The 25501-nt window shown below is 48.1% G+C and overlaps 1 protein-coding gene across 1 annotated transcript in view; it reads right to left on the bottom strand.

Annotated features, from left to right (window-relative positions):
* COBL (cordon-bleu WH2 repeat protein) overlaps positions 1-25501 on the bottom strand; it is a 153347-nt gene that overhangs the window by 109529 nt on the left and 18317 nt on the right. The window contains exons 2-5 of the mRNA XM_029926284.1: positions 19168-19371; positions 9083-9293; positions 6968-7196; positions 1153-1250 (exon numbers count right to left, since the gene is read on the bottom strand). Coding sequence (XP_029782144.1) covers positions 1153-1250; positions 6968-7196; positions 9083-9293; positions 19168-19371 — 742 coding nt within the window. The remainder of the gene's footprint in view (positions 1-1152; positions 1251-6967; positions 7197-9082; positions 9294-19167; positions 19372-25501) is intronic.

Consider the following 25501-nt stretch of genomic DNA (forward strand, 5'->3'; position numbering starts at 1 on the left):
GGGGAGGAAAGAGAGAGGCAGGGTGGGGGGATGGGAGAGGAAGGAAGAGGGTGTGAGGGATGGGAGAGAAAAGAGGGGGAGGGGAGGGGAAAGAGAAGGAGGGGGGAGAGAAAGGAGGAAGGGGAGGAGAGAGGAAAGAGAAAGGAAAAGGGAAAGGAGGAGAGATAAAGGGAGAAAGGGTGGGGAGAGAAAGGAAGAATGGGTGAGGAGGGGAGGGGAGGGAAAGGGGGAGGGGGAGAGAGAAAGGAGGAGGGGGAGGAGGGGAGGGGCTGGGAGGGAATGCAGGATGGGGAGAAGGAAAGCACAAAGGATCTTATGAGAAGTAGGTTGAGCAAGGGCTTTCAAAGGACACCGGGAAACATCAGTGAAAAACGCATATAACCAGTAACAAAAAAAGATCCACAAAACCAAAATCAAAGCATCAGGACACATGAAGAGAACAATGAGCCGCTGTGTGCGGAAAACTGCACCCAAGATGACAGACACCTGTGGTGGTTCAAGCTCCTGAGCCCCACAGGGACCCGGGCTTTCTCCCTGGAGTTCAGTGTCCTCCCTCCTCTGAGCCAGGAACCACCGCGGCCCAGGGCTGGTGCGGTCTGTCAGACCGGATGTGAGCCCGGACCCTGAGCACCATTATTTCTGCATGCTCCCGTGCTTGTCAGCAAAGGGGTGTGCATGGTCCCAGCCCTCAGTCTCTGGAACAGGGGACTTGAGACCCACAGGCACACAGGTACGGGCTCTCAGCGACCCCAGGCTGCCCTCCCCTGTGCCTGGAACTGTATCCAGACACAGAATCAGAGTCCCACGTTGGCTGGACGGGTTTTGCCCTTTTAGTCTCCCTTATTAGGAAGAAGAAGACACTAGGGATTAGCAAAATACACCTTTTCGACACCAGGTGCCATTCATGCACCAGCAGAGAAGGGTTCGTGGCTTTGCGTCCTGCTGGCGAATACAACATCATCACCCTGCTTGCTTCTAGAATCAGGTCTGGAAGTACGTCAGTCATTTTACTGCATCTAAGTAAGTTCCCTTTCACCTGAAGAATGAATATTCCTAGAACTATTTAGAAAAATTCCAAGACAGGGGTAGTACACACATCCAAAACCACTATTTTTACACAATGCAGAGTCATACGTGTGTTCAGTTCATTACCTTACTACTGCTCCTTTTATTAACTTTGAAAAATCCCAAAAATTTTTTCTTCTCTCTATCTGTCTCGTCGTTGCCGAGGGATGATTTTCTAAAGGTTTCTGCGGAGAAAAGGAAAGTATCATTATTATCAGCCTATGGAAGGAGAGGAACCACCACCCTTTAAAGATCTCCACAGATGAATCCTCTACCCTTAAAGTTTATTTCAGTTTTTATAGGATAGTCAAACTGCCAACTGTTTCTTACAAAGCATTCTGAGGAGTGCCTGGGGAGCTCAGTCTTTTAAACATCTGGCTTCAGCTCAGGTCATGATCTCACGGTCTGTGAGTTGGAGCCCCGTGTCGGGCTCTGTGCTGACAGCTCAGAGCCTAAAGCCTGCTTCGGATTCTGTCTCCCTCGCTCTCTGCCCCTCCCCCACTTGCGCTCTGTCTCTCTCTCAAAAATAAACGTAAAAAACTTTTTAAAAATTCATTCTGGTGCTGAGGGTGCAGGTCATCTCAGCTCAGACTGGCCACACTGCAAGTGCCCGAGAGCCACACATGACGGGTGACTGGGATGGAGGCATCTGTGCGCTTGAAAAATTCTGAGTGAGGTGAAAACACTAACTAAATAAAATAAATCAACAGCTTTCTGGCTCGAGGGCCACTCGTTTCCAGAACAAGGACTGGCCGCGATGGTCGACCCGGGTGGTACCATGAACTTCCAGGATTCGAGTTTCCAGGTCTGCCTTCCACGTCCTCAACCCGAATGTTGTCCTTCCCAATTACATTCTCCAGGAGCCCCCGTCCTGTTCCAGACAGGGGACGCTGTAGCTCAGGCTTGTCGGGCAGCTGGTGGCGTGGCATCGCCAAGGGTGAGAACTGACCGGCTGTATCAGAATCACGGACGACGTGGGCCGGCTCCAGAACCCTGCCTCCAGGGTGGAGCCCAGCGCCCTGTATTCATTGCTGCCCCCAACCCCCCAGGGTGCTTCGGCTGCAGGACTGTGGTTGAGAACCCGCCAAACAGAGGTCAGGAGTGCTAAAGGCACGCCGGCTTCCTCCTCTGTGCAGGGGTGGGGTGGGGGACTGAATCAGATAACCACCCGGTACCCACGGTGCCCCCACCGTCTCGGATAGCCACTCTCCAAAGGCCACTCCAGACCTCTGTCACAAACTCATCTGGTTCTGCTCTTCCAAGACACCCAGATATGGCAGGCTGGGGTGGGGGAAATTGGGGTGTTTCTGAGGGATAGAAAGATAAATATCCGGCACCATGGACAGCTGCTGGAGAGCCTGACTGCCAATCCCTGGGTAGGAAAATCTGGACTGGGATCACACCGTTTGCCGTCAGAACATCAACCAGAACAAGGTATAACTTCCTTATCTGCTGGTCTAGAATTTCCTCCTCTGATTACAGAGCGCACATGACACTCTGTATGTTAGTAGCAAATGCATTAATGCGAATACTGTCTGTCCAACAAAGTAAAACCCCAGCATCTCCATTCCTTAAATCGTTCTGGGAGTAGCAAAGGCCCGCGTTTTAGTACCGAGGTCCACGCCCTCAGCTATGTGCAGGCAACTCCGGCTGAGCCCCTGGCGCCCTCCAATCCGGATCGGTGAGCAAGCGGCTTGGATCATGAGGCATGCATCCACACGCACAAGCAGGTGCACGTAAATGTCACTGAAACGGTCATGCCAGGTACTGAGCTACGAAGGGTGCTCTGTGCTACACTACAGGACAAAACTACACTTAGGAGAGCGACAGTGGGCATTAGCATGTGTGTTTATAACCGATCGTGTGTCTACAACTGAGGGACGTGTGACACAGATGTGGTAAAATCCATAATATCCTAGAACCCAGCAGATGAACACAACAGGGAACACGTCACTGGCACATAGGCTATTCCACCAACCACGGACATAAGACTGATCAGGAAACCATAGCAGAATCAAGCCTCTTTTTTCTCTCTCTGAACAGCAGCAGAGGCTGGTCATCAAGTCTGCAAGATGGGAGGCTGAGGGGGGGGTCAGACACCGGAGCTGCCTGGGGTGGTCCAAGGGGCACTCTCTCGTGTGGCCACAGGTGTGGGCTGTCTGGAGGCAGCGGGCCCGCAGGCAGATGGTCTCAGGTGTGGGGCCGAGGGGTTGGTGACACTGTGCTGAGAGGCGCCCTCTGGGAGGCCTCTGGGCCCAGAGACAAGGTAGAAGGCTGGAGTGACAGCCCTGGGTGTTTCGCAGTGTTGCCATCAGCAGGTGCCCACCACACGTCAGAGCCAGGAACTGGCCACGGACACACAGCTCGGCTGGGAACACAGATACACTCCCTGGTTCCAAACACACAGTTTGAGTCCGAAACCTACTTTCTTCAGGTTTCCGGTAATTTACCAGAAGTTAAACACCAATGAAAGTTTCAGGGAGGACATACTTCATCTCTAAGAATGCAGATGGTGCTCTGAGGCATTAATGGGATTCAGAGAACAACAGAGATGACCTGGGCGGTGCGGGGGGGATGGAATGGGGCTGCAGGGGTCCGGAAACACCAGCTCATCCAACCCGTATCTTCTGGATGAGAAAAATGGAAGGTCAGGGCGGTTCAGCAGCCAGGGCACGGGCGCGAGCCAGCATGCGCAAGAGGAGACCCAGGCCTGCGTCTGTAAATGTGCTGCACGTCTCGAGCCTGTGTACACAGCGCTGAGCTGGGCTGTGCTGGTCTCCGTCTGTCCGTTGCCCCCTGTCAGACCCACGTGAACTCAGGGAGCCTCCTCGTACAGGCATTTCCTGTTTCAAATAATGACCATTCACCGTGCTTCTTAGGAGAGACCCTTCTGTCGGCAATACTCGTCCGCATGGTTCAATGGAGCGAATCACAGCAGACGAGGGGTACACGGGGTGGTCTGGACCCGGCGCCATCAGATGAGACACCCATGGGCTGTGCGTGCAGACCAACACCAAGTTCTGTGTCATTAAACTGTTGTATGTAAAAGACAAAGACTCATTGGGATTTGAACGAACTTGGGTGTGTGTGTACTTCAAAAAGTTCACATAAATTCCAATATACAGGGATGCCTGGGTGGCTTAGTCGGTCAAGTGTCTGAATTAGGCTCAGGTCACGTTCTCACAGTTCACTGGTTTGAGCCCCGCATCGGGCTCTGTGCTGACAGCTTGGAGCCTGGAGCCTGCGTCGGATTCTCTGTCTCCCTCTCTCCCTCCTACTCCCCCAGTTGTGCTCTGTCTCTCTCTCAAAAACAAATAAAAACATTAAAGAAAACTCCAATATACGAGTACATGTATATATGTACACATGTGCATGTACGTGTAAATAAGGGCAGATGTGAGCAAACATAAGGTTTATAATAAATGTCAGAGGAATGCAAAAGCCAGAGTAATCATGTATATACTTTTCTATGACCGAGGAGATTGGACTTCACAACCTCCACAGCTCCAAATTCTGCAGCAGACGGGATGGACCTCGAGGGCTCAGGGGAGCCCAGGGGAGCACAGAGGAAAAGGAAAACAGTGTGTCTTCTGCAAGTGCCACTTCTGCACTGCCCTGAAACCATGTGTTCCCAAAGGATCCATGTTCTATGACACCCTCTTTCGCCGCTCCGTGGTGGGACCCACAGAGCACACCCCACATAAGGGCCTTTCTTCTCCTAGGCAGCCAGGGGGTCAGGACACCGAACCAAAGCCTCCTTTCAGCAGACAGAGGCCCGCTGGAGGTCCTGCACAGCACGCTTGCACACCAATGCACCTGCATGCACCGTCCTGGCCCAGAGCCATGCAAAGTCCGGCCAGCCGGGTGGGAGCACACCTGCGGGCTCACCTTGACAGCTCAGGGAAGGCTCCGACTGAGTTTTGGTCAGAAGAACTGGAAAAAGCAGGCAAGGAGAGAGTGAGGGCGAGCCTCCTGGTCTGTGAGTGCAGCCTCGGCTCCTCCGTAAGCCCCGGTCAGGGGGCTCTCTGTGCACCCCTGCAGGAGAGGGGCCCAGTGCCCAGGGGCTGTAGTCCCAGCCTCCTGATCCCCAGCCTTTAGCTGCTGGGCTGCTAAGCGCTCCAGTGGAAGCAGGTGGCAGCAAAGCCTTCTGCTTTTTCAGGCTGCCAACCACCAGGAATTCCAGAAGAGGGGGCCCCTGCCTAGCAACGCATTGCCTCAGGCTTGGCTTGGCCCTCATTCACTCTGGAGCAGCTGCAGGCTGGGGAGGGATGTAATGCAAGAGGGGCCCAAAGAGAGGGCTCCAACGAGAGGGCTCCCTGCAGATGTCTTCCAGAATGTTCTCCTTTCTTCCCAAATACTTGACTGCCAGCAGGGATAGAGGTATTTGGCAGGGATGATAATCAAATACTTCACAGCCGGCATGGCACACAGGCAGGACAGGAGCCTGTCACCCACTGTGCCCATGATGGCTGTTACTCCTTTATTTTCTGGGGAGGGTGCTGGGGCCCCATCACACAGACCTGATGACTGACATATAATCGAAATGTGTTTTTGTGTAAGCTTTTTGCTTTCACATATTTGTGGGGGACAGTTTTTCTTTCCTTTCTTTCTGTTTTCCTTCTTTTATTTTTTATTTTTTGTAGGAATAAATAGTCTATGCATCTTACACGTGACTGAGCTAAAAACCTTCCTCAAATGACAAATGAGAGCTGGAGGCCAGAAAACTGTGGGAGATTTGGTAGAGGAGAGAGATCCCATGATGATCACTGATTTTGCAATGACATCAGTAATAAGAGAAACAGATTTGCCTGGAAGAATTAGAAGGAAACTGGAGAAAACCATGAAAATACAGAATAGGTTTATACTTTACAAACACAACCCACTCAGTATCTGTGGAATAAATAAAAGGCGACAGAGATCAAATGAGCCTCATTAAAAGAAGGCACTTTTGGGGCACGTGAAGGCTTAGTTGGTTGAGCGTCCAACTTTGGCTCAGGTCACGATCTCACTGTTCATGGGTTCAAGCCCCACGTCAGGCTCTATGCTGACAGCTAACTCAGTACCTAGAGCCTGCTTCTGATTCTGTGTCTCTTTCTCTGACCCTCCCCTGTTCATGCTCTGTCTCTGTCTCTCAAAAATAAATAAATGTAAAATAATAAATAAAAATAAGAGAAAGCACTTTTATAAAGTTCATTTGAATAACTTCTGAAGTCAAGGACGATGTATTTATTTTTTAACTCACTCATTCATTGGTTTATTTTGGTCAGACAGCTGTTTCGATAGCCCTAGTGTCAATCAGGGAAATCTGCTCACATGCGTACCATTCTCTGTGCCAATAAGTGGCCTTTCGAGTGGCCACTCTCCCTGGTGGCTCCGGGTCAAGTACCAAATTCACACTAGGAGGAAGGCGTCTCTGGCATCAATGCAGAGGAAGCCCCAGGTGGCCTCGAGGCTGGTTCCCTAGGGCTGACCTCGTGAACTATAATTTGGGTGGTTTTAGAAAAGACCTAAATGTGGTTTGCCATTGTTCTGATGACGGGCAATGTTTGAGACTTGGGGGGCAGGCCCTGGAAACTGGAAAAGGAATCTAAGAGAAGCTGGTTTATGTGGGCTTTCTGAGTAATTCTGCTCGAGGGCCCGAGGGCCTTTTTTAATTTACGTCACCGAGGTTCACAGGAGACAGGGAATGCTCAGGACGTGCTCAGGATCAGGGGAGAGAGACACATGATCACAATTGAGGGAAACAGGAATAGACCAAGTGTATTTTCTGCCTACGTCAACTCTGGACACTGCTTGAGTGGCCTGAAAATTCAGGTCCTGCAAGTGCTAACAGGCAGTGGACGTGTGCACCTCCTGCCCGGGCCCTCGCCTGGCGTGCGTCACAGACGTAGGGTGGCCTCACCTCGTTTATTGTCCCACGCGTAGAGTTCCTTGATCCCCAGCTCGTTCAGGGACTTGGACAGCTCCAGCTCCTCCCCTGCGATGTTGTCCCTGAGGAGCACCACATGCTCTGGGCTGACTTCACACTTCGCGCAGATGACCGGGAGAATGTTCTGGAGAGGTACCTCGGGGCTCACGCGCACAACAGCCTTTTGTGTTCGCAGGTAATTCACTACCAAGCGCACAGATTTCTGGAAGAACATAACCGGATGGAAAGAATTCTGTGAGTGTGTGTTTGCACATGGCTTTGGCCTCTATTGGTGTTGCTAGAATGGAGGACAGAAAGACTTGGTGTAGCCAGAGCTCTTCTTCCAAAACACAGTGGGTAGTGGGGTGAAACGACATTCTCAATAGTGAACAGTACGTACCCAGAATAAACAACTTACTGTAGAATCGCTCACTAAGGAACAAACTGCTAACAACACAGGGAAATGGGCATCTTGACAGGGTCTTGATTTACAATTTAACACCTACGCCTAACTACCATCTTTCTAGGATCCCAATAAGACCTGAACAAAAGGCACTTATACATAATTTCTAAATGAAAAGTTTGAAAGGATCATGAACAATTAACTTTAAGGAAAAATCCTAAAAAAACACAAAATATCAAATTTTTGTTTAAATAGCCAAAGAGACACATGTATGTTACTATCTCTATAAATACATACATGTGTATACATGTCTGTGTATATACATATTTTTGTACATATACTACACATATATTTAAGCTGGAAAAATATAATAGGCATATAAAAGACATATACATATAATAAACTTATAATGATAGACATTATAATTAGAAAAAAAACCAACTATACCTGATTCTAAATGTCTGTTGATAAACAGGCCCATCAAAAAAAATTAATATGCCAAAATTTCACGCAGGCAAGTTTTTCTTGGCCTTTACTGACACAACATTTTCCGAAGGCCCAGAAGAGCAGACCCAGCAAGTGTGTGCTGAATAAAGAGTTAGCTGGATCCCGTGCCCCTTTCCAGAGTATCAATGTCACCAACTTTAATTATAACCACCCAAACCTAAAAATATAGAGAAGATGGACTGCTGGTCAAATTGTCATTTTTAAAAGCAGAAAACTTGTAGATATTCCAAGAATCTAAAAGCTCTCCAATGGAGCTAAAGGAGTCACAGCGAAGCTTTATTAAAAAGTACCATAAGCAGGGGTGCCTGGGTGGCCCAGTCAGTTAAGCGTCCAACCCATGATCTCGACTCAGGTCATGATCTCACAGTTTGTGAGTTTGAGCCTCGCGTCAGGCTCTGCGCTGTTGGAGCGGAGCCTGCTTGGGATTCTGTCTCTCCTTCTCTCTGCCCCTCTCCTGCTTGTGCTCTCTTTCTCACTCTCTCAAAATAAATAAATTAATTAAAAAGATGTACCACAAGTAGCTGGAGTTCATGTTAACCAATAACCAAGAGCCTGAAATAAATCTGTGTATGAGATATTCTCTAAGTGCATTGAGTAAAAATTTTGGACACCAGTTCCTCAAGAGGGAAATCCTCTGTTTTTCCTCTGTCTAGGAAGAAGTTAAAATCTTCCCCATATCCCTATAGCTTCCTTGGACTGGAAGACCAAGGGTTTTCTAGAACGATTCTCTAGATCTCTAGTTCACTGGCTCCTTGGGATTATTTAGATGTAAACGAATTAAAATTAAACACAATTAAAAGCTCAGTTTCTCAATCATGCCAGCTGCATCACACCCGATTAACAGTGACATGAAGCTAGGGTCAGCCACCTTGGAACCTGCAGGGTGACACACCATTTCCATCTGTGCAGAAAGTTCCAGTGGATGGCTCTGGTCTAGACTGATCATCTTCTATAACATCCAAGGGAGCAAGTTACAACCATGAATATTGTAAAGCTCAGTGTACTTCCATCTTCTAAAAGAAACTCAGTTTAGGGCCTCACTTTGCCTAGCGTGAAAGTAGGAATTTCACCAACAGCTGTCAGCATGTGTTACTTAGATAAGAGGGGTGCCCCAGCCCCCTTCATCAACACCTGGGCCACAGGTGTCTGCCCACATGCCTATGTCCTCAGATGACAAAGAGTCCCCTCGTCCTACTGACCTCAGGTGCCTTGGGTGGGCCAGGCTTAACCTTCTCTTCAGGAACTCTCTCTTTGAGAAATACAGTGTGCACGTTCAGGGTCCCAACTAAGGTATTTGGCTTAAAACTCAAAGGCTGTTGGGTTTCCGAAGACCGGATCTCAAGGGCATGGTGGGATGGATTCAGGTGGTTCTGAAGGCAAAGTTCAACCAGTAGGTCCATCATTGCATGGCTGGAAAAGGGAAAAAAATCACATTAGTTAGGAATGTTGGCACTGTCCCTTCGGTCAAGCTTAGCAACGGTCAGACACATGAACCAGCAGGTCAATGTGCAGTCCTCAACCTGGCCATGCTTATCAAGGGTAGCCACTGCTCGTGAATTCCTGACGCATGACTGTACAGCGTTATCCTAACACTTGTGACACTAGTAAACAATGGAACTGAAAGAGCAACTGGTAGATCAAACCCATAAGAGCTGGGGAAAAGCGCTATGTTTGTAGTTAAATCCATAAATATGTTGAGTTGGATCCTAGAAGGTCAGTTAGCACAAGTGATCACTGAAGACTAAATTTTCTGTTATTCAGAATTATAATGTGTCTTAAAAGCTGCAGATTACAAGTTGAAGATGATAGCTGAGAAAAAAAAGCATGTCTTTTTAAAGACACACACACACACACACACACACACACACACACACACAAAACCGAACTAAGAAAATAACTTTGTTTGAATGTCAGAGATTTTTATAATGTTCTCCCACCATGGAGAATTATTTACCACAAAAGGAGAGTAACAATGTGGATTACTCCAAAGAATTTCATTTGCCTCTTTCATATCTGCCTGGAAGAATGCTTTTATATTTACAGCCGACCTTTCTTTCCCAACATTTTACAAGCAATAAGGAGCATACACACCTTTTAAAAAGCATATGTCTTTCCTCTGATTTCTTTTTTATTTTTTTAAATGTTTATTTTTTTGACAGGGGTGGGGGAAGGGGCAGAGAGAGAGGGTGACACAGACTCTGAAGCAGGCTCCAGGCTCTGAGCTGTCAGCACAGAGCCTGATGTGGGGCTTGAACCCACAAGTGGTGAGATCACAACCTTAACTGAAGTTGGATGCATAACCCACTAAGCCACCCAAGTACCTCCCAAACAACTTTTTAAAGCCATCTCTGTGACAGTATTTGCTCCCATCTACTTTCAAGGAAGTAACTGATGGCATGTGTGTGAATTGGGGGACACTTGAGGACACTGGCGTCGCTGGGGTTCAGGAGACTCCTGGCTCCCAGGACTCTGATGGGGCCTCTGTGGGGCTGACGCAGTGCCCATGCTCACAGGTGCCCCAGCACACACAGCCACACTGGCTAATGACACTGTCAACTTGGATTCCTTCAGTTCTGGGGCAAAGGTCATCTTTATTCCACCAGTGATCTTAATGCAATGCAAGAAAAAGGCTCTAAGATGTGAGGACATTCCACTGGACAGCCTCAGTACAGAGGGCCGCCTGGGGGACTCAGTCGACAGAGCGTCTGACTTTGGCTCAGGTCATGATCTCACAGCTTCTGGGTTTGAGCCCCACATCGGACTCTGTGCCGACAGCTCAGTGCCTGGAGCCTGCTTCGGCTTCTGTGTCTCCCTCTCTCTCTCTGCCCCTCCCTGACTCATGGTCTGCCCTCCTCTCTCTCTGTCTCTCAAAAATAAATAAACCATTAAAAACAAAAAACCTCAGTACAGAAAACAGACTTCTAACAATGCTAAAATGATCTCATGTTATTTGTTCCCACCTTCTGTGTATCCTTGATGGCACTCACACACTCCCCTTCCCAGTCACCCAGGCCGAGGGGTGGGGTCTCCAGGAAAAGGGACCCTGGTCCAACTAAAGCTCATTCCTTTCCCATATGTCTACACCCACAGTCTACTCACATCAGGGTAAACACACAAATAAACCGTCAAACAAGTATCTGAATTACCCTTTCAATATAAACCAGAAAGAACACAAACACTAGTAATGTTACTTTCTATTCTTTTAATCCAATACTTGGTAACATATTTGAAACACAGAATTAGATGTTGTAAAAGGGAGCATCCAGTTCTGGACAGGGCAGAATCTCTCCCCCATTAACTGAGAATAAGCATCTTGCCATCACGCTAGCAAGCACTTAACCGAATGTGCGAGCACGGTGATGTACCCATTTTCCATCCGTATGAGTAATTGAGTGCCCAAGTCTCTGCCTTCTGTGTCGACTGGATGTCCCCCCATAATTGACTGATCCATTCTGGCCTTTGTGATTTCATTTAACACAGGATAGGTTTCTTCCCACAGAGAACACCTTGACGTTCAAAGCTACAGCAATATTTTCAAGAGTTGAAGGTGGAAGGCAGTTTGCCAACAAAATGCTTTGGGTGGGGGGTGAGGGGGAAGGATGAAGAAGTTCCAAGCAGAAAATTCTAGGTGCTGGAGGCCTAAGTCCTCAAATTTACTGTTAAATTTGGGGGAAGTGGGGGTGCCTGGGTAGCTCAGTCGGTTGAGCATCCAACTTTGGCTCAGGTCAGGCCATGTTCTCGTGGTTCGTGAGTTCAAACCCCACATTGGGCTCGCTGCTGTCAGCGTGGTGCCCGCTTCAGATCCTCTCTCCCCCTTCCTCTCTGCCCCTCCCCTGCTCTCTCTCTCTCTCTCTCTCAAAAAAAGGGGTGGGGGTGAGGGAGGAAAAGGCAGAAAAGCAAAACAAAACAAAATAAAACATACAGTGTTAACAGCATGTTCATAAAACTCAACACCAGATGCCTGGCCGTCATATGTGCTTAAATTGTACGAAGGACACAGGGGCTATTACCAATGGACTGGCACACTAGGCACTATCCTTTCCCAGTGGCAAGAATTTATGCCAGGACAGAGGGGCTCCCAGAGGGACGTAAGGAGGTCTCGGGGTGACAGGAGCAGGCCATCTGTATCTGTGACTCCCAGAGGAATGCAGCATGCTGGCGAGGACTGAACTTGGACTTCACTTAAGCAGCTGGATGTGCTCCAGCCTCACCACGAGGACCTGGGTCCAAAAGCATGAGCTCCTGCAGGGCCTGCTGCTCGGTGGGGTCCTTCCCCAGGCTCATTTAAAACATGACCTGATTTACTACTTTTCCACTATATGCTTTTCAGGTTCAGGTCCATGTCAAATGAGGTGTGAGTCTCAGCAAACACTGGGACTCTTTCTGCCACTTTTCACCCCAGCAGTTAATCTGCTATTGGCTGCCATTTGAAATGCCAAACTCCCAAGGGTAAGCCAGTTCTTCCAAGGTTCTTTGATGCACCTGGAAAAATTCACCCAGAAAGAGAGAGGAAAGCCAAAGTGTAATGGCAGTGCCCAGTGATAGACAGGGGCACTGCCTGGTCACCGTGGGCTTCTGTTACAGATTCCCCTGCAGAGGGCTGACAGCTTCTCCAACCGGGTGTCAATGTTTGCCTTCCATGGGGTCTTAGCAGGTCCCTATGCCACTGGGCCACAGGAAGGAATCTTCCAGACACTGGAAGAAGATGCTCGCTCAGAACCTTCCAGAGATTGGAAGAGGTTGCCCACTCAGAACCTTCTGGAGACTGGAAGAGGTTGCTTAAGCGTACACATTCTCCTCACATCCTGAGCCTGACCGCTCCTCACCTACCTGCCTTTGGATGCAGCAGGATCTGACTCCAATGAGCGGCTTTGCACACGCCAGATGTGAGATGGGGGCACCCCCTTCCCACGAGAGCAGGGAGGTTTAGCAAAGGCACTTGAGGGGAGCTTCCCCGGGATGGAGTCCTGGTACTTCCACTCACCAGTTCTTAGACCTGCCCCCACCCCATGCCTCAGTTTCCTCACCAGCGAGGGCACAATGACAGTGTCTACCTGTTAGAGACTTAAGTCAATGAAAACTCATAAAGCACTGAGCACAGTGCCTGGCATTTGTAAATGTGACGTGTTTGCAAAATACATGAGTTGACTCACTCCTGTCTTTTCTACTTCGGTCTCCTGTGCAGTGAGATGTCCTACCTGGCTCAGAGCAGTGTCCCCTGTCTGTAGGTGGCTGAGCTCCATCCTGCTCTTGGCCAACACCGAGACTCTTGAAGTAGCATCCTTGAGACACTGCACAAAGAAGTTCCCCCAACCTTACAAAGAAGGAAACTAAGGCAATTAGACACCCTCACAAGGTCAAAGGAAGAGTCAGGTGTATTAAGAAAGCTGACTAGACCATCAGTGCTAAGCTCCCAAAGCACACCTGTGGACACGCCGCATGAACACAGCTTTGACAACTGTGTCCTCCCTGAATTCATGCTGAATCCCTAATCTCCAGCATATTCAGGGATGGAGCCTCTAAGGATATTATTCTCGTTACAGGAAGCCATAAGAGTGGCACGAATCTGGTAGGATTAGTGTCCTCATAAGAAGGGGCACCAGAGAGCCTGCTCTGTGTATGCACAAAGAGGATGCCATGAGCATACGGAGCGATGGCAGCTGCCTATGACCCAGGACGACGCCTCAGAAGGAAATCTACCTGCCCAGACCTAGATCTCGACTTGCAGTCCCCAGAGCTGTGAGAAGCCATGTCTGTTATTGAAGCCCCCAGTGTGTGGGATTTTAAGGCAGTCTGAACTAAGACAAACACAAACCATTTGCAGGGGCTCTCTCTCTCTGGTCCCAAGTACTATAGGACTGATCACCCCAAACCACATTACTAGGGGTGCAGGGGTCACAAGGTGAATCTCCAGGGTTTCCTCTCCCAACTGCTCCTCAATATTGCTTTTCCCTCCAACCTCTTGAATCTGTTCCCCAAATGCCTCTTAAGTACTCATAGTGAAGGAATGACATTGACTTCCTGATATTTGTGGTGACCTCTATTTTTAAGTTTAAAAAGTATATACACTTTTTTTCTACATATTTCTTTCAAAAAACACAATTACAAGGGGACCTGGATGGCTCAGTCGATTAACCGTCCAACTTTGGCTCAGGTCATGGTCTGTGGTTCATGGGTTTTAGTCCTGTGTTGGGCTCTGTGCTGACAGCTTAGAGCCTGGAGCCTGCTTCAGATTATATGTCTCCCTCCCTTCCTCCCTCTGTCTCTCTCTCTCTCTCTCTCTCTCTCTCTCTCTCTCTCAAAAGTAAATAAGTAAACATTAAAAAAAGAAAGAAAATTGGTCCACCAAGATCATTGACTATGAACTTTGGGAGGTGGCACTGTGTCCAGGAGGGCTTACTGATTATAAGGAGCGTCCCACTTTGGGGGGGGGGGATGCAGATACTGGGGTGAGGTTGTGCATGGAGTGGGGCAGAGGTAGCTGGGGAATGTGTGCTTTCCTCTCAATTTTGCTCAGAAAAATCAAGGAAAACCAAAGTGTTCTGAAAGAAGATAATCCTCAAGCAAAAATGTAAATCAACCCAACCAAACCAACTTGTCAGCCGGCTATTTAGAGAGCCGCCTTCTTCTGGCCCAGTGCCCAGCACCCAAACTGACCCTTTGAATGTCACCTCCTTAGCTCGCTGAGTGGCAGAGAAGAACAGGTTTCTTTCGGCCCCCAGAGCTATGAGGTCCTCGAGAGAGGCTTCGCCAACACCCCCGGGGACAGAGGAGGACGAAGGACACCCCAGAGCTGATGGTGGGTCATAGCCCCCCACCCTTTACCTTGGAACAGATATGCTCTGTCCAGAAAGCCAGCACTGTTTTATAAACGCCACGGCCCGAAAACCCCCAAACGGGGTGTGTCCACCGTGAAGGGGGTCCGACGGCCTCTGCAGGAAGAATTGCAGGAATGAATTCCGAGGGGATTTCCTATGTTCTGCAAAGGGAATGTCTGCCTTTTCCTGCCCCGGGGGCCCCCTGGGTTTCTGTACCAACTTGGACTTACTTTCCCACGTCAAAAGACACAGCCCCAACATTCTAGAGGCTGACACAGTTTGTGAAATTCTTTTTCAGTGAAGGGCACGGTCTTTTTGGAGATCTTCTCATTAAGTGTGCCCCAACTAGAGGGATGGAACTGAATTGGTGGTCTCCTTTACCATCCACGTGCCGTGCTGGTAACACCATTCCTAAACAGACACCACAGCATTTCTCCTAAGAATGGCCCAGGACAGGGGTGCCTGGGTGGCTCAGTTGGTGGAGTGTCTGACTCTTGATTTTGGCTCAGGTCATGGTCTCATGGTTCGTGAGACTGAGCCCTGTGTCAGGCTCCGAGCTGAGTGTGGAATGTGCTTGTAATTCTCTCTCTCTCTCTCTCTCTCTCTCTCTCGCTCTCTCTCTCTCTCTCTGCCCCACCCCAAGTTGTGTGTGTGCACATTCTCTCTCAAAATTAAATAAATAAACTTTAAAAAGCAAAAAAAGAATGGCCCAGAACAAGAATTCTCATGTTGTAAATTCTGTAAGAATAGACTAGGTTTTTTATTTAAGTTTCTATACCCAAAGGAAACTTAGAAAAAATATTAGTCACGCAGAATGCCATCATCAGACTGCAATTAACTAACACTCTCTCTAAGAGAATCTCTCCAATCAGGAAAAAGCCTAGATAAGGGACTGATTATAACTTATAAGCTTCTTGCTTGTCCCATGAAGTAGGAGACATGTTCTCTTAATAAAACCAAAGAGAGAAACCATATCGATGAATAATTAGTAGATCTATTTTAAGCAAGGGTCGGGAACTGGACTTCACCCCACTTGAGAATTATCAAAGAGGATGACATATAAAACCAATTCTCCAAGTAAGCAGCTGCTCTCTCAGCCCCGGCCACAATGCCAAGGACCCAGTTAAGGAAACCCACAGGCTGGTGTTTGGACTCACTTAGTCCCGCAGGAAGCCTGGGAGAAGGGATCACACCTCACTGCTGAGAAAGAGAAAAGCATTTTCATAAGGCTGCCCGTAATCTCCTGGCGACACTGCCAAACTACCCAGTGGTAGCTTCTACTATGTAAGGAAGAAAATTTAAAGATAAAATTTGCAGAATGTGTTCAGTATGAAAATGGTTTTCAGGGGCACCCGGGTGGCTCAGTTCATTCAGTGTCTTACTGGTTTTGGTTCAGGTTGTGATCTCACGGTTTGTGAGATCGAGCCCTGTGTCTGGCTGCCGTTGAAGGCAAGGAGTCTCCTTGGGGTTCTCTCTTTCCCTCTCTCTCTGTCCCTCTCCTGCTCATGTACTTGCACTCTCTCTCTCTCTCTCTCTCTCTCTCTCAAAATAAAATAAACATAAAAAATAAGAAAACGTGGGGCGCCTGGGTGGCTTGGTTGGTTAAGCATCTGACTTCAGCTCAGGTCATGATCTCTCAGTTTGTGAGTCTGAGCCCTGCGCCAGGCCCTGTGCTGACAGCTTGGAGCCTGGAGCCTGCTTCCGGTTCTGTGTCTCCCTCTCTTTCCAGCCCCTCTCGCTCTCTCTCCCATTTAAACACTTTTTAAAATATTAAAAAAAAAAAAGAAAATGGTTTTCAAAATAGTATTTGTACTTCTCTAGCAGTCATTCTGCTGCTATGCATGCGCTTGCAAAACTGGCCCCACGTATGAGGGAATCGAGGCAGGACTGATGAGGTCACTTTCCTAAAAAACATGTGAGCGGACTGATAGTGGCAGTGGTTTCACGGGTATACACTTAGCCTCAGACTCTTCGGGTAGGATGCAGTAACATTCACAGTTTTTGTATCTTTCTTTTTTAATTTTTTAATGTTTATTTATCTTTGAGAGAAAGAGTGAGAGAGAGCAAGCAGGAGAAGGGCTGAGACAAAGGGAGACACAGAATCTGAAGCAGGCTCCAGGCTCTGAGCTGTCAGCACAGAGCCCAACACAGGGTTTGAACCCACAAACCGTGAGATCATGACCTGAGCCGAAGTCGGACGCTCAACCGGCTGAGCCACCCAGGTGCCCCCATGGTTTTTTTTTTTAATCTTAATCATACCTCAGTAAAATGGTATTTTCAGTATAACTAAAATTTGGGCTGAGAATATAAGAAAGGCAAGTAAATTGTAATATATTCACTGATAAAACCTCACACACCTCTTAGTTTGTAAACCTAGAATAATATGGCACATTCCTTCACCGAAAGTTCAGTGGGAAAAATGTCCTTAGGACAAGGACCACTCTGTTAAATGAAGAAACCAGAAACTCCTGTCACTTGAACACCTGCTGCACAAACCCTGGACGCTCAGTTCCCCCCGACAGGGTGAGCATCACACTGGGCCAGGGGGCGGGTAGCACCACCTTGGGAAACAGGTTGACGTCACCTAGCACCAGAGAAGACGCTGCATCCCAGACTCAACAGCCCCCATCCTGGCCATGTACGGAGGCTTGCGGCCAGTTGCTTCCAGATCCTGCTTGCACCTCCCATGAAATAATTTTTAAGGCATATGTAGCCCTTTTGCACATCGAAAATTAGAATTTTCATTATAAAGTTGAAAGAGCCGCAATGCATAAAATTTCCGGGAGAATCTAACTACTGACATTTAAAAAAATTTTACATTTATTTATTTTTGAGAGACAGAGAGAGAGAATGAGCAGGGGAAGGGGAGAGAGAGAAGGAGACACAGAATCCGAAGCAGGCTCAGGCTCTGAGCTGTCAGCACAAAGCCCAATGTGGGGCTTGAAACCATGAGCTGTGAGATCATGACCTGAGCCAAAGTCAGAGGCTCAACTGACTGAGCCACCCAGGTGCCCTCTAAATACTGACATTTTCAAATACAAGTGATTCAGGGACACCTGGGTGGGTCAGCAGGCTAAGCATCTGACTCTTGATTTCAGCTCAGGTCATGATCTTGTGGTTCATGGGCTCGAGCCCCACATTGGGTTCTGCACTGACAGTGTGGAGCCTGCTTGGGATTCTCTGTCTCTCTCTCCTCTCCCCCCTTTCTGCCCCTTACTCAACTGCTCATTTGCTCTCTCTCTTTCTCTAAGAAAAAAAACTTAAAAAAAGTGTTCCATTGTTGTTTTCAATACATTTCCAAGCATAAGAGCAACCCATAATGACATGATTTCCACCATTAACCATTTAAAAAGTATATCTGAGCATAGAAGGTTTGAAATATATTCAATCACTTCTCATTCTCCTTGTTTTCCGAGAAATATGACTTCTATTCACTCCTGCCTTGGAATTAGACAAATCTCTCTTTACACTTGAAAGTTTCCATACTTGATTACTGCATCACACCCTATCATAAGAACTGTATGAATGCTGAGATTTAATGTCTGTGCTTCTGTGACTGTTAGAATATGTTATTATAGACGAAGTTATCAGTAACAATAATAGGAGCACAAAATTGATCAATGTGATGATATATTTTGAAAAAAAAATCGGAAATTCTATTGGTATCAAAGTTCTTAATACTATGATTACAAGAAGCTTTGCCAATGTCTCCCTTTGCCTTTTGTGGCTGAGGTGGGAAGAAAGGGCCTGTGACCTTGACCTCAGGCACAGTCCTGGGCAGATCAGATTTCACCAAGGATTCAGGTGAACATCTCAGGGCTGGAAACTGTTTGCCTTAAATTTAAAAATCCATGGGGCACCTGGGTGGTTCAGTGGGTTGGGCGTCTGACTTCAGCTCAGGTCATGATCTCACGGTCTGTGGGTTCAAGACCCATGTTGGGCTCTGTGCTGACAGCTCAGAGCCTGGAGCCTGCTTCAGATTCTGTGTCTCTCTCTCTCTCTGCCCCTCTCCTGTTCACGCTTTGTCTCTCTCTATCTCGCAAGGTGAATAAATGTTAAAAAAATAATTAAAATGTAAAAATCCATAGGTTGGGTTTCAGCCATCAATCTAAACTTGCTCTGGAAGTTGTATTTGGAAATCTCTGGGGGCCAGACCGGCAGTGGATACTCAGAGGGCCGCCCCAGCTGTGTAACTTCAGTGCCCAGGATGCTGGTGCGGACTCGGGGTGCTGCTGCACCCCCCACCCCTGAGCTCGCCCTCTCCCAGGACCAAGCTGCCCAGTCCTTGTTCTCTAAGGAAGAAGGCGAGCTGGGGTGCAGCCAGGTGGCACACGGTCATTCCACGTTGTCACCGTGGCCCAGATTCATACTCCCAGGGCCCCAGGTGTGAGCACAGCCTGTCAGGATCCACTTTACAGTTCTCCTGGGCCCCAGGGGTGGATGGCAGGAACCCCCTCTGCCCTTACCTGCCACTGACCACGCTCTTTTTCTCCAGCCCGCTGGGCAGGACCACGGTGACGGCCACCGAGCTGTTCTCCAGGCTCTCCTTCACGTGCAGCAGGCTCTGCGGAGGGCCGGGGGACGCGTCTCCGCGAGGCATCTGTCCACCGTGCGCATTCGGGGTGGCGGGCTTCCCAGGAGGAGGGGGAGCACGAGCCTTCATCTTCCTCCTGAAGCGGGACGGCACAGAAAGAGGGGGTGAGGGGGCGGCTCCCAACTTCGGCGTTAATCCAATCACTCCAAGGACTCTTTCTCTTGACTAATCATTCTTTTTTTTAATTATTTTTTTTTTTCTAAAAGTTCACTTATTTATTCTGAGATAGTGTGAGCAGGGAAGGGGCAAGGGGGGAGGGGAGAGAATCCCAAGCAGGCTCTGCACTTACAGCGCAGAGCCCAACGCCAGGCTTAAACTCCCCAACCTTGAGATCATGACCGGCGTGGGTGGAGCTTGAGAGGAGGACACCTCCCCCGCTGAGCCACCTACACCCCACCTGACAAATCATTCTTGTAAGTATTTCTCAGTTCTTGGCAAAGCCTTCTTACGTAGATATTCATTTATACAACGACCTTACTTATTTACAGAGGCCGTAGGTATTTTAGCCACCAATCTCAAGGTATTTTATAATAGCTAGCATCCACTCGGCATCAGGACCCATGCTGCTAATAACTTCACGAAGGTCACCTCGTTCAACCCTCAGGGTATTTGGCAGCTGAGAAACTGGGGGTCCTAGAGATCTGTAGTGCCCCTGAAGGCCCATGGTTATCGGCGTCGGAATGGGGATGGAAAGCACATGCGTCTGATGTGCCCAACTCCGGGGGGCCACTCCTGCCCACCTTACCCCCACCCCCACTCCTGCCTTGCCCTGCTGATCCACCAAAAGCTAACAGGTCTAAAGTTGCCTGCAGAACAGTCATTTTTGGGGTGCCCTGGCCCAAAGGGTCAGGCAAGACGGGGGAGAGGGAGAATCCCAAGCAGGCTCCACTCTGTCAGCACAGAGCTTGATGCGGGGCTCAAACCCACCACCTGTGAGATCATGACGTGAGCCAAAGTCAGACCCTTAGTGGACTGAGCCGCCCAGGTGCCCCTTTTCTGGTACTAGCTAAATATACTTTAAAAGTATATAATTTGATATACCACAGTGCTTGACACAGATGTTTTTGAAAAACCAATGTTATCGGTTTTGGAGAATTCCATTTTTAAGAGAGTTACACCTTGTAGCAATAGATCATCAACAGTCCAGAAAGATGCACTAAGGAGCATCTGGGTGACGGGTGGCACGGTGTTTGTTTGTATTGTTTGTTAAACAAAAGAGGACACTTAAAATTGGAGAAAAAATAGCAAATGGGATTCAGAAAGAGCCACAAATTACAGCCATTCATTCCCTGGTTAACACACGGATTAGGAGGGACATTCCAGGCTTATCCTCTATTGTGAAACGTAGACACGAATTAGTTCCCTTTTTTCTTGTTAAAAACCTTATGTCTGGGGCACCTGGGTGGCTCTGTGGGGTGAGCGTCCAATTCTTGATCTGGGCTCAGGTCACGATCGCATGGTTCATGAGTTCGGGCCCACATCGGGCTCTGTGCTGACAGCTCGGAGCCTGGAGCCTGCTTCGGATTCTGTGTCTCCCTCTCTCTGTCCTCTCCCCTGCTGTGCTCTTTCTCTCTCCAAAAATAAACTTAAAACAAACAAATAAATAAATAAGAAACCTTACATCTGTGTCATAATTTTTATCATTTTTGTGCCTTATTCTTATCCGTTACGTACTCCCTTCCTTTCACTTTACAGAAATAAAAATGAAGCAGTCAGCGTATGTTGCACAGCTCAAAAGGGCCATGAATATCATTAATACATCGGCTGCTCCCAGTAACACTCTGAGGAGACACTACTGTCATTCCTCGTTATTTGTCTTTTATACGCAAAGAGTGTGGGTGCCCCGGCTAAGACTATAAAGTGACAGAGTTGGGCAATCATAACTGCTGCATTCTCCAGCCTGTTTTGAAGAACAGATGTCACCCATTTTACAGACAGAGAAGTCGAGAGATGAAGAAGTATGCTACAGAGTCCTCCATTAATCAATCTTGCATTTGGGCTAGATTCTGGGCCTCCTATCAACCCACTTGTTATTCATACTGCCCCACAAAGGTGCTTTCGGCAGGGGGGAATGCATTTTTTTCATTATTTTGGGGAAATGAATTCATTTGCCAAGCGAGCTTTCTGTTTATTTCTGGATACTAATAAAGCTGGCTTGAACTCCTTCTGACTCAAAACAAAAGTGGGCACCACTGTGGGAGCAGAAGCAGGGAGAGACAGGATAAATTTCCAGTCCCCCCCAACTTTCCCCACAGGGACGTCTGGGGGGTTCAGTCGGTTAAGCGTCCGACTTCAGCTCAGATCATGATCTCAATGTTCTGGGTTCGAGCCCGGCATGGGCTCTGTGCTGTCAGCTCGGAGCCTGGAGCCTGCTTCAGATTGTATCTCTCTCTTCTCTCTGCCCCTCCCCTGCTCATGCTCTGTCTCTCTTTCAAAAATGAAAAAACATTTTTAAAAAATTAAAAGAAAAAAGAATCTCCCCAAGCAGCTCCCCAGCTCTCAACACTAACCTCTGCACTAAGGCCACATCCTCTGCCCGCCCCCAGCCTCTACCAGGGGATCTTGTTGCCTTCTGGGGCTCCCTCACTCCGCCAGCCAGAACTGAACACCAACCCCACGAGGTGTGCGTCTTCTCACCCCTTTCTCCACACCCTGATCCCACCCCCATGCGAGAGCCACAACCCCGAAGGCTGCGAGGACACCCCAGGACACTTTTTGTCCAGCTCGGTGTTGTTATGTGAGTGCACGCGTGTGCATGCGTGTGCACGTGCCGGTGCGCACACACGGACCTTCACCAACACAAAACTGGAACATTTCCCACTAACAAAATGAACGTCTGGCTCTTTCTGAGAAAATTAAAAATAGGTCTGGGAAGGCCCTGAAATCCTTCACAGCAAAAACTCAGTGGCAGACTCAAGGCCATCACACACCGGTCCCCTGTGGAGCTGTAGCTACTGGTGCAGAGTGGCAGGCGGGGGCTCTCCCTGGACCCTCAGTCCTGAATCTCCCTTCCCCTTCCCCCACTTGGCTGGCAATGGGTCTAATGTTCCCAGTCCCTGGAAGACTGCCAAGCATGCCCCCTTGTCTGTGCCCCATTGTAACCCCTGCCCTGTATGCTCCGCTCTCTTGAAGACACAGTGTGAAACCACATCTGAGAAGCCCCTGGGTGCTTTGGGCTTAAAGACACACGCTGAGACCAGAAGACTCAAGAAGCACTCGGGAAACTTTCCAAGTGCCCAAGTCCCACCACGAACCAATCAAATCTGAATTACCTAAGAGCTGAGGTTATGTTAATGGATGGCAGCATTTCTCTTTTTTTTTTATTTTAAGTTTATTTATTTATTTTGAGAGAAAGAGAGAGAGAGAGAGAGAGAGAGAGAGAGAGAGCGAGCAAGCAGGGGAGGGGCAGAGAGAGAGAGAGGGAGGGATGGGGAGAGAGAGAATCCCAAGAAGGCTCTGCACCATCAGCACGGAGCCCAACATGGGGCTTGAACCCATGAACTGTGAGATCATGACCTGAGTGGAAACTAGGAGTCAGGCACTTATTAACCCACTAAGCCACCCAGGCGTCCCAGACGGCAACCTTTCTTTAGAACAGAGGCTCCCTAACATCACAGTGGAATGCAGTTCTAGTTAAAATTTCTGTGTCATTTTGACGAAGGCAGCTGACAGATGATAAGCATGCATGTTGACAAAGCTGTGATTTTGTGTTTTGATTTCACAGAATAGTATCTGAATATTTTGAGGCATGCACACGAGACATTGTCACACCAGACACAATGCCTGACGAGTAGATGGAATCACTTCAGAAGTTGTGTGTGGCAGTGAGCACACAGACCCTGGGCTGAGAAAGCTGCTCCTTGGCAGCCTGAGGCTACGCACATGCACCCGCCCCCATTGCTATTCATCTGACGAGATAGCAATCTTGGTGCCTTGTCATTTAGCGTCTCTGGAAGACTGCAGATGACTGAGGCTGTTTATAGTCTCAATATTTAGTGAGCTGCTCCCCATATCGTTAGGTATTTGCAAACACTTATTGATGATGATGATGATGATGCTGACAAGGGTGAAAACTATATAGAGTTTCACAAGGGACAGACTAGACTTCGAAAATCTTAGACAAGAATGATATTGAGAAAATCTGCAATCCAGTTTTGTTTTCCTTCCCCTCCCCCTACCACGTACTTTTCCCCAGCTAGGACGTTCCCCCTCCTTCTCCTCTCCCATTCCAAATTCTGGCCTTTCTCTGGACCAGCTGCTCAAGCTTTATCCATAGACAGACGATAATGCACATCATAGGGGAAAACGTGAAACCAGCATTACGGACTGAGGACCCTGCCCGACAGGACACCAGAGTGCTGTGGTTTTCCTAAACCCGCTTTATCTCATTTGCTCCCCATCATCTAAGGAAACAGAGATTTGCAGCTCTCATCTTGCTGGTTGAGGAATGGTGTTCAGGCAATTCCAAATAACAGTGTCCCACAAATATTTGGAGATTATTTTTGCCAAGGTCATGGAGAAAGGGGAGGGAATCTGTTTTGTTCAGAGAGAGGCCCAGCTGCAGGAAATAGGGTCTGGCTGGGAAGCGAGCCAAGGAGCTAAAGAATCCATAGCCAGTGGGGATCCTTGATGATCTTTGAGAACAAGTGTGGGAGCAGCTGCGGGCAGCCGCATGGGGGGAATCTCGATGGAGATGGGCCGACCAGTGAGCAGAACAGCTCAGCTCTGGGGACAGACTGAATGAGGGGTGAGGTACCTTATTCTTTTTAAGTTTATTCACTTATTTTTAGAGAAAGAGAGAGAGAGAGAGAACAAGCATAAGCAGGGGAGGGGCAGAGAGAGAGGGAGAGAGAATCCCAAGCAGGAGTGTGGAGCTCAAACCCACGGACCATGAGATCATGATATGAGCTGAAATCAAGAGTTGGACGCTTAAATGACTGAGTCAACCAGGTGCCCCATATATTATATTATATTATATTATGTTATGTTATATTATATTATATTATATTATATTATATTATATTTTACAGGATGGCCACTATCCCCCCAAAAAGGAAAGTAAATAGTCAATGTCAGCAAAAATGCCGAGAAAGAGGAACCGTTGTGCACTGTTGGTGGGAGGGCAAACTGGTGCAGCCCCTTTGGAAAATGGTATGCAGGGTCCTCAAAAAATTAAAAAAGGAACGGCCATAATTCCTCTTCTTGGTCCAGGAATGTCTTCGTGTGGGTTTGGTTCCAGAGCACCACAATAGAGCAAACATCACAATAAATCCAGTCAAAGGAACTGTCTGGCTTCCCAGTGCATAGAAAAGTTATGTTTACTCCACAATGGTCTTTACATGTGCAAACAGCATAATGCCTAAAAGTGCAATGTGCAAAACTTAGTTTAAAAATACGGTGTTGCAGGGTGCCTGGGTGGCTCAGTTGGTTAAGCGTCCGGCTTCAGCTCAGGTCATGATCTCACGGTTCATGGGTTCGAGCCCTGCGTCAGGCTCTGTGCTGGCAGCTAGCTCAGAGCCTGGAGCCTGCTTCAGATTCTGTACCTCCTTCTCTTTCTGCCCCTCCCCTGCTCATGCTCTGTCTCTCTAACTCTCTCAAGAATAAATAATAAACATTAAAAAATTTAAATTAAGATAAAATAAAATAAAAATACGGTATTGCTAAAAATATTAACCATCATCTGAGCTTTCAGTCATCATTTCTTTTGCTGGTGGGGGGTCCTGCTTTGTCATTGACAGCTGCCAACTGATCAGGGTGGTGGCTGCAGAGGGTGTGTGGGGTGGCTGTGACCATTTCTTAAAATAAGACAATGAACTTTGCTACATCAACTGACTCTTGTTTTCATGAATGATTTCTCTGTAGCATGGGATAGCATTTTACCCACAGGGCAACTTCCTTCCAAACTGACGTCTGTTATCTCAAACGCTGCCACTCTTTTTATCAGCTAAGTTTCTGGAATATTCTAAATCTTTTGTTGTCATTCTGACAACCTTCACAGCATCTTCATAGGAGTGGATTCCATCCTGAGAAACCACTTTCTTTGCTCCTCCATGTTCTTGGGTTGTGTCATGAGGTGCAGGAATTCAGATCAGCACCATCTTCAGGGTCCTCTTCTGAGTCCAGTTCTCTGGCTGTTTCCGCCACATCTGCAGTACCTTCCTCCCCTGAAGTCTGCAACCCCTCAAAGTCATCCATGGGTCTGGAAC

This window comes from Suricata suricatta, chromosome 2 (genome assembly GCF_006229205.1).
Source record: "Suricata suricatta isolate VVHF042 chromosome 2, meerkat_22Aug2017_6uvM2_HiC, whole genome shotgun sequence".
Taxonomy (NCBI): domain Eukaryota; kingdom Metazoa; phylum Chordata; class Mammalia; order Carnivora; family Herpestidae; genus Suricata; species Suricata suricatta.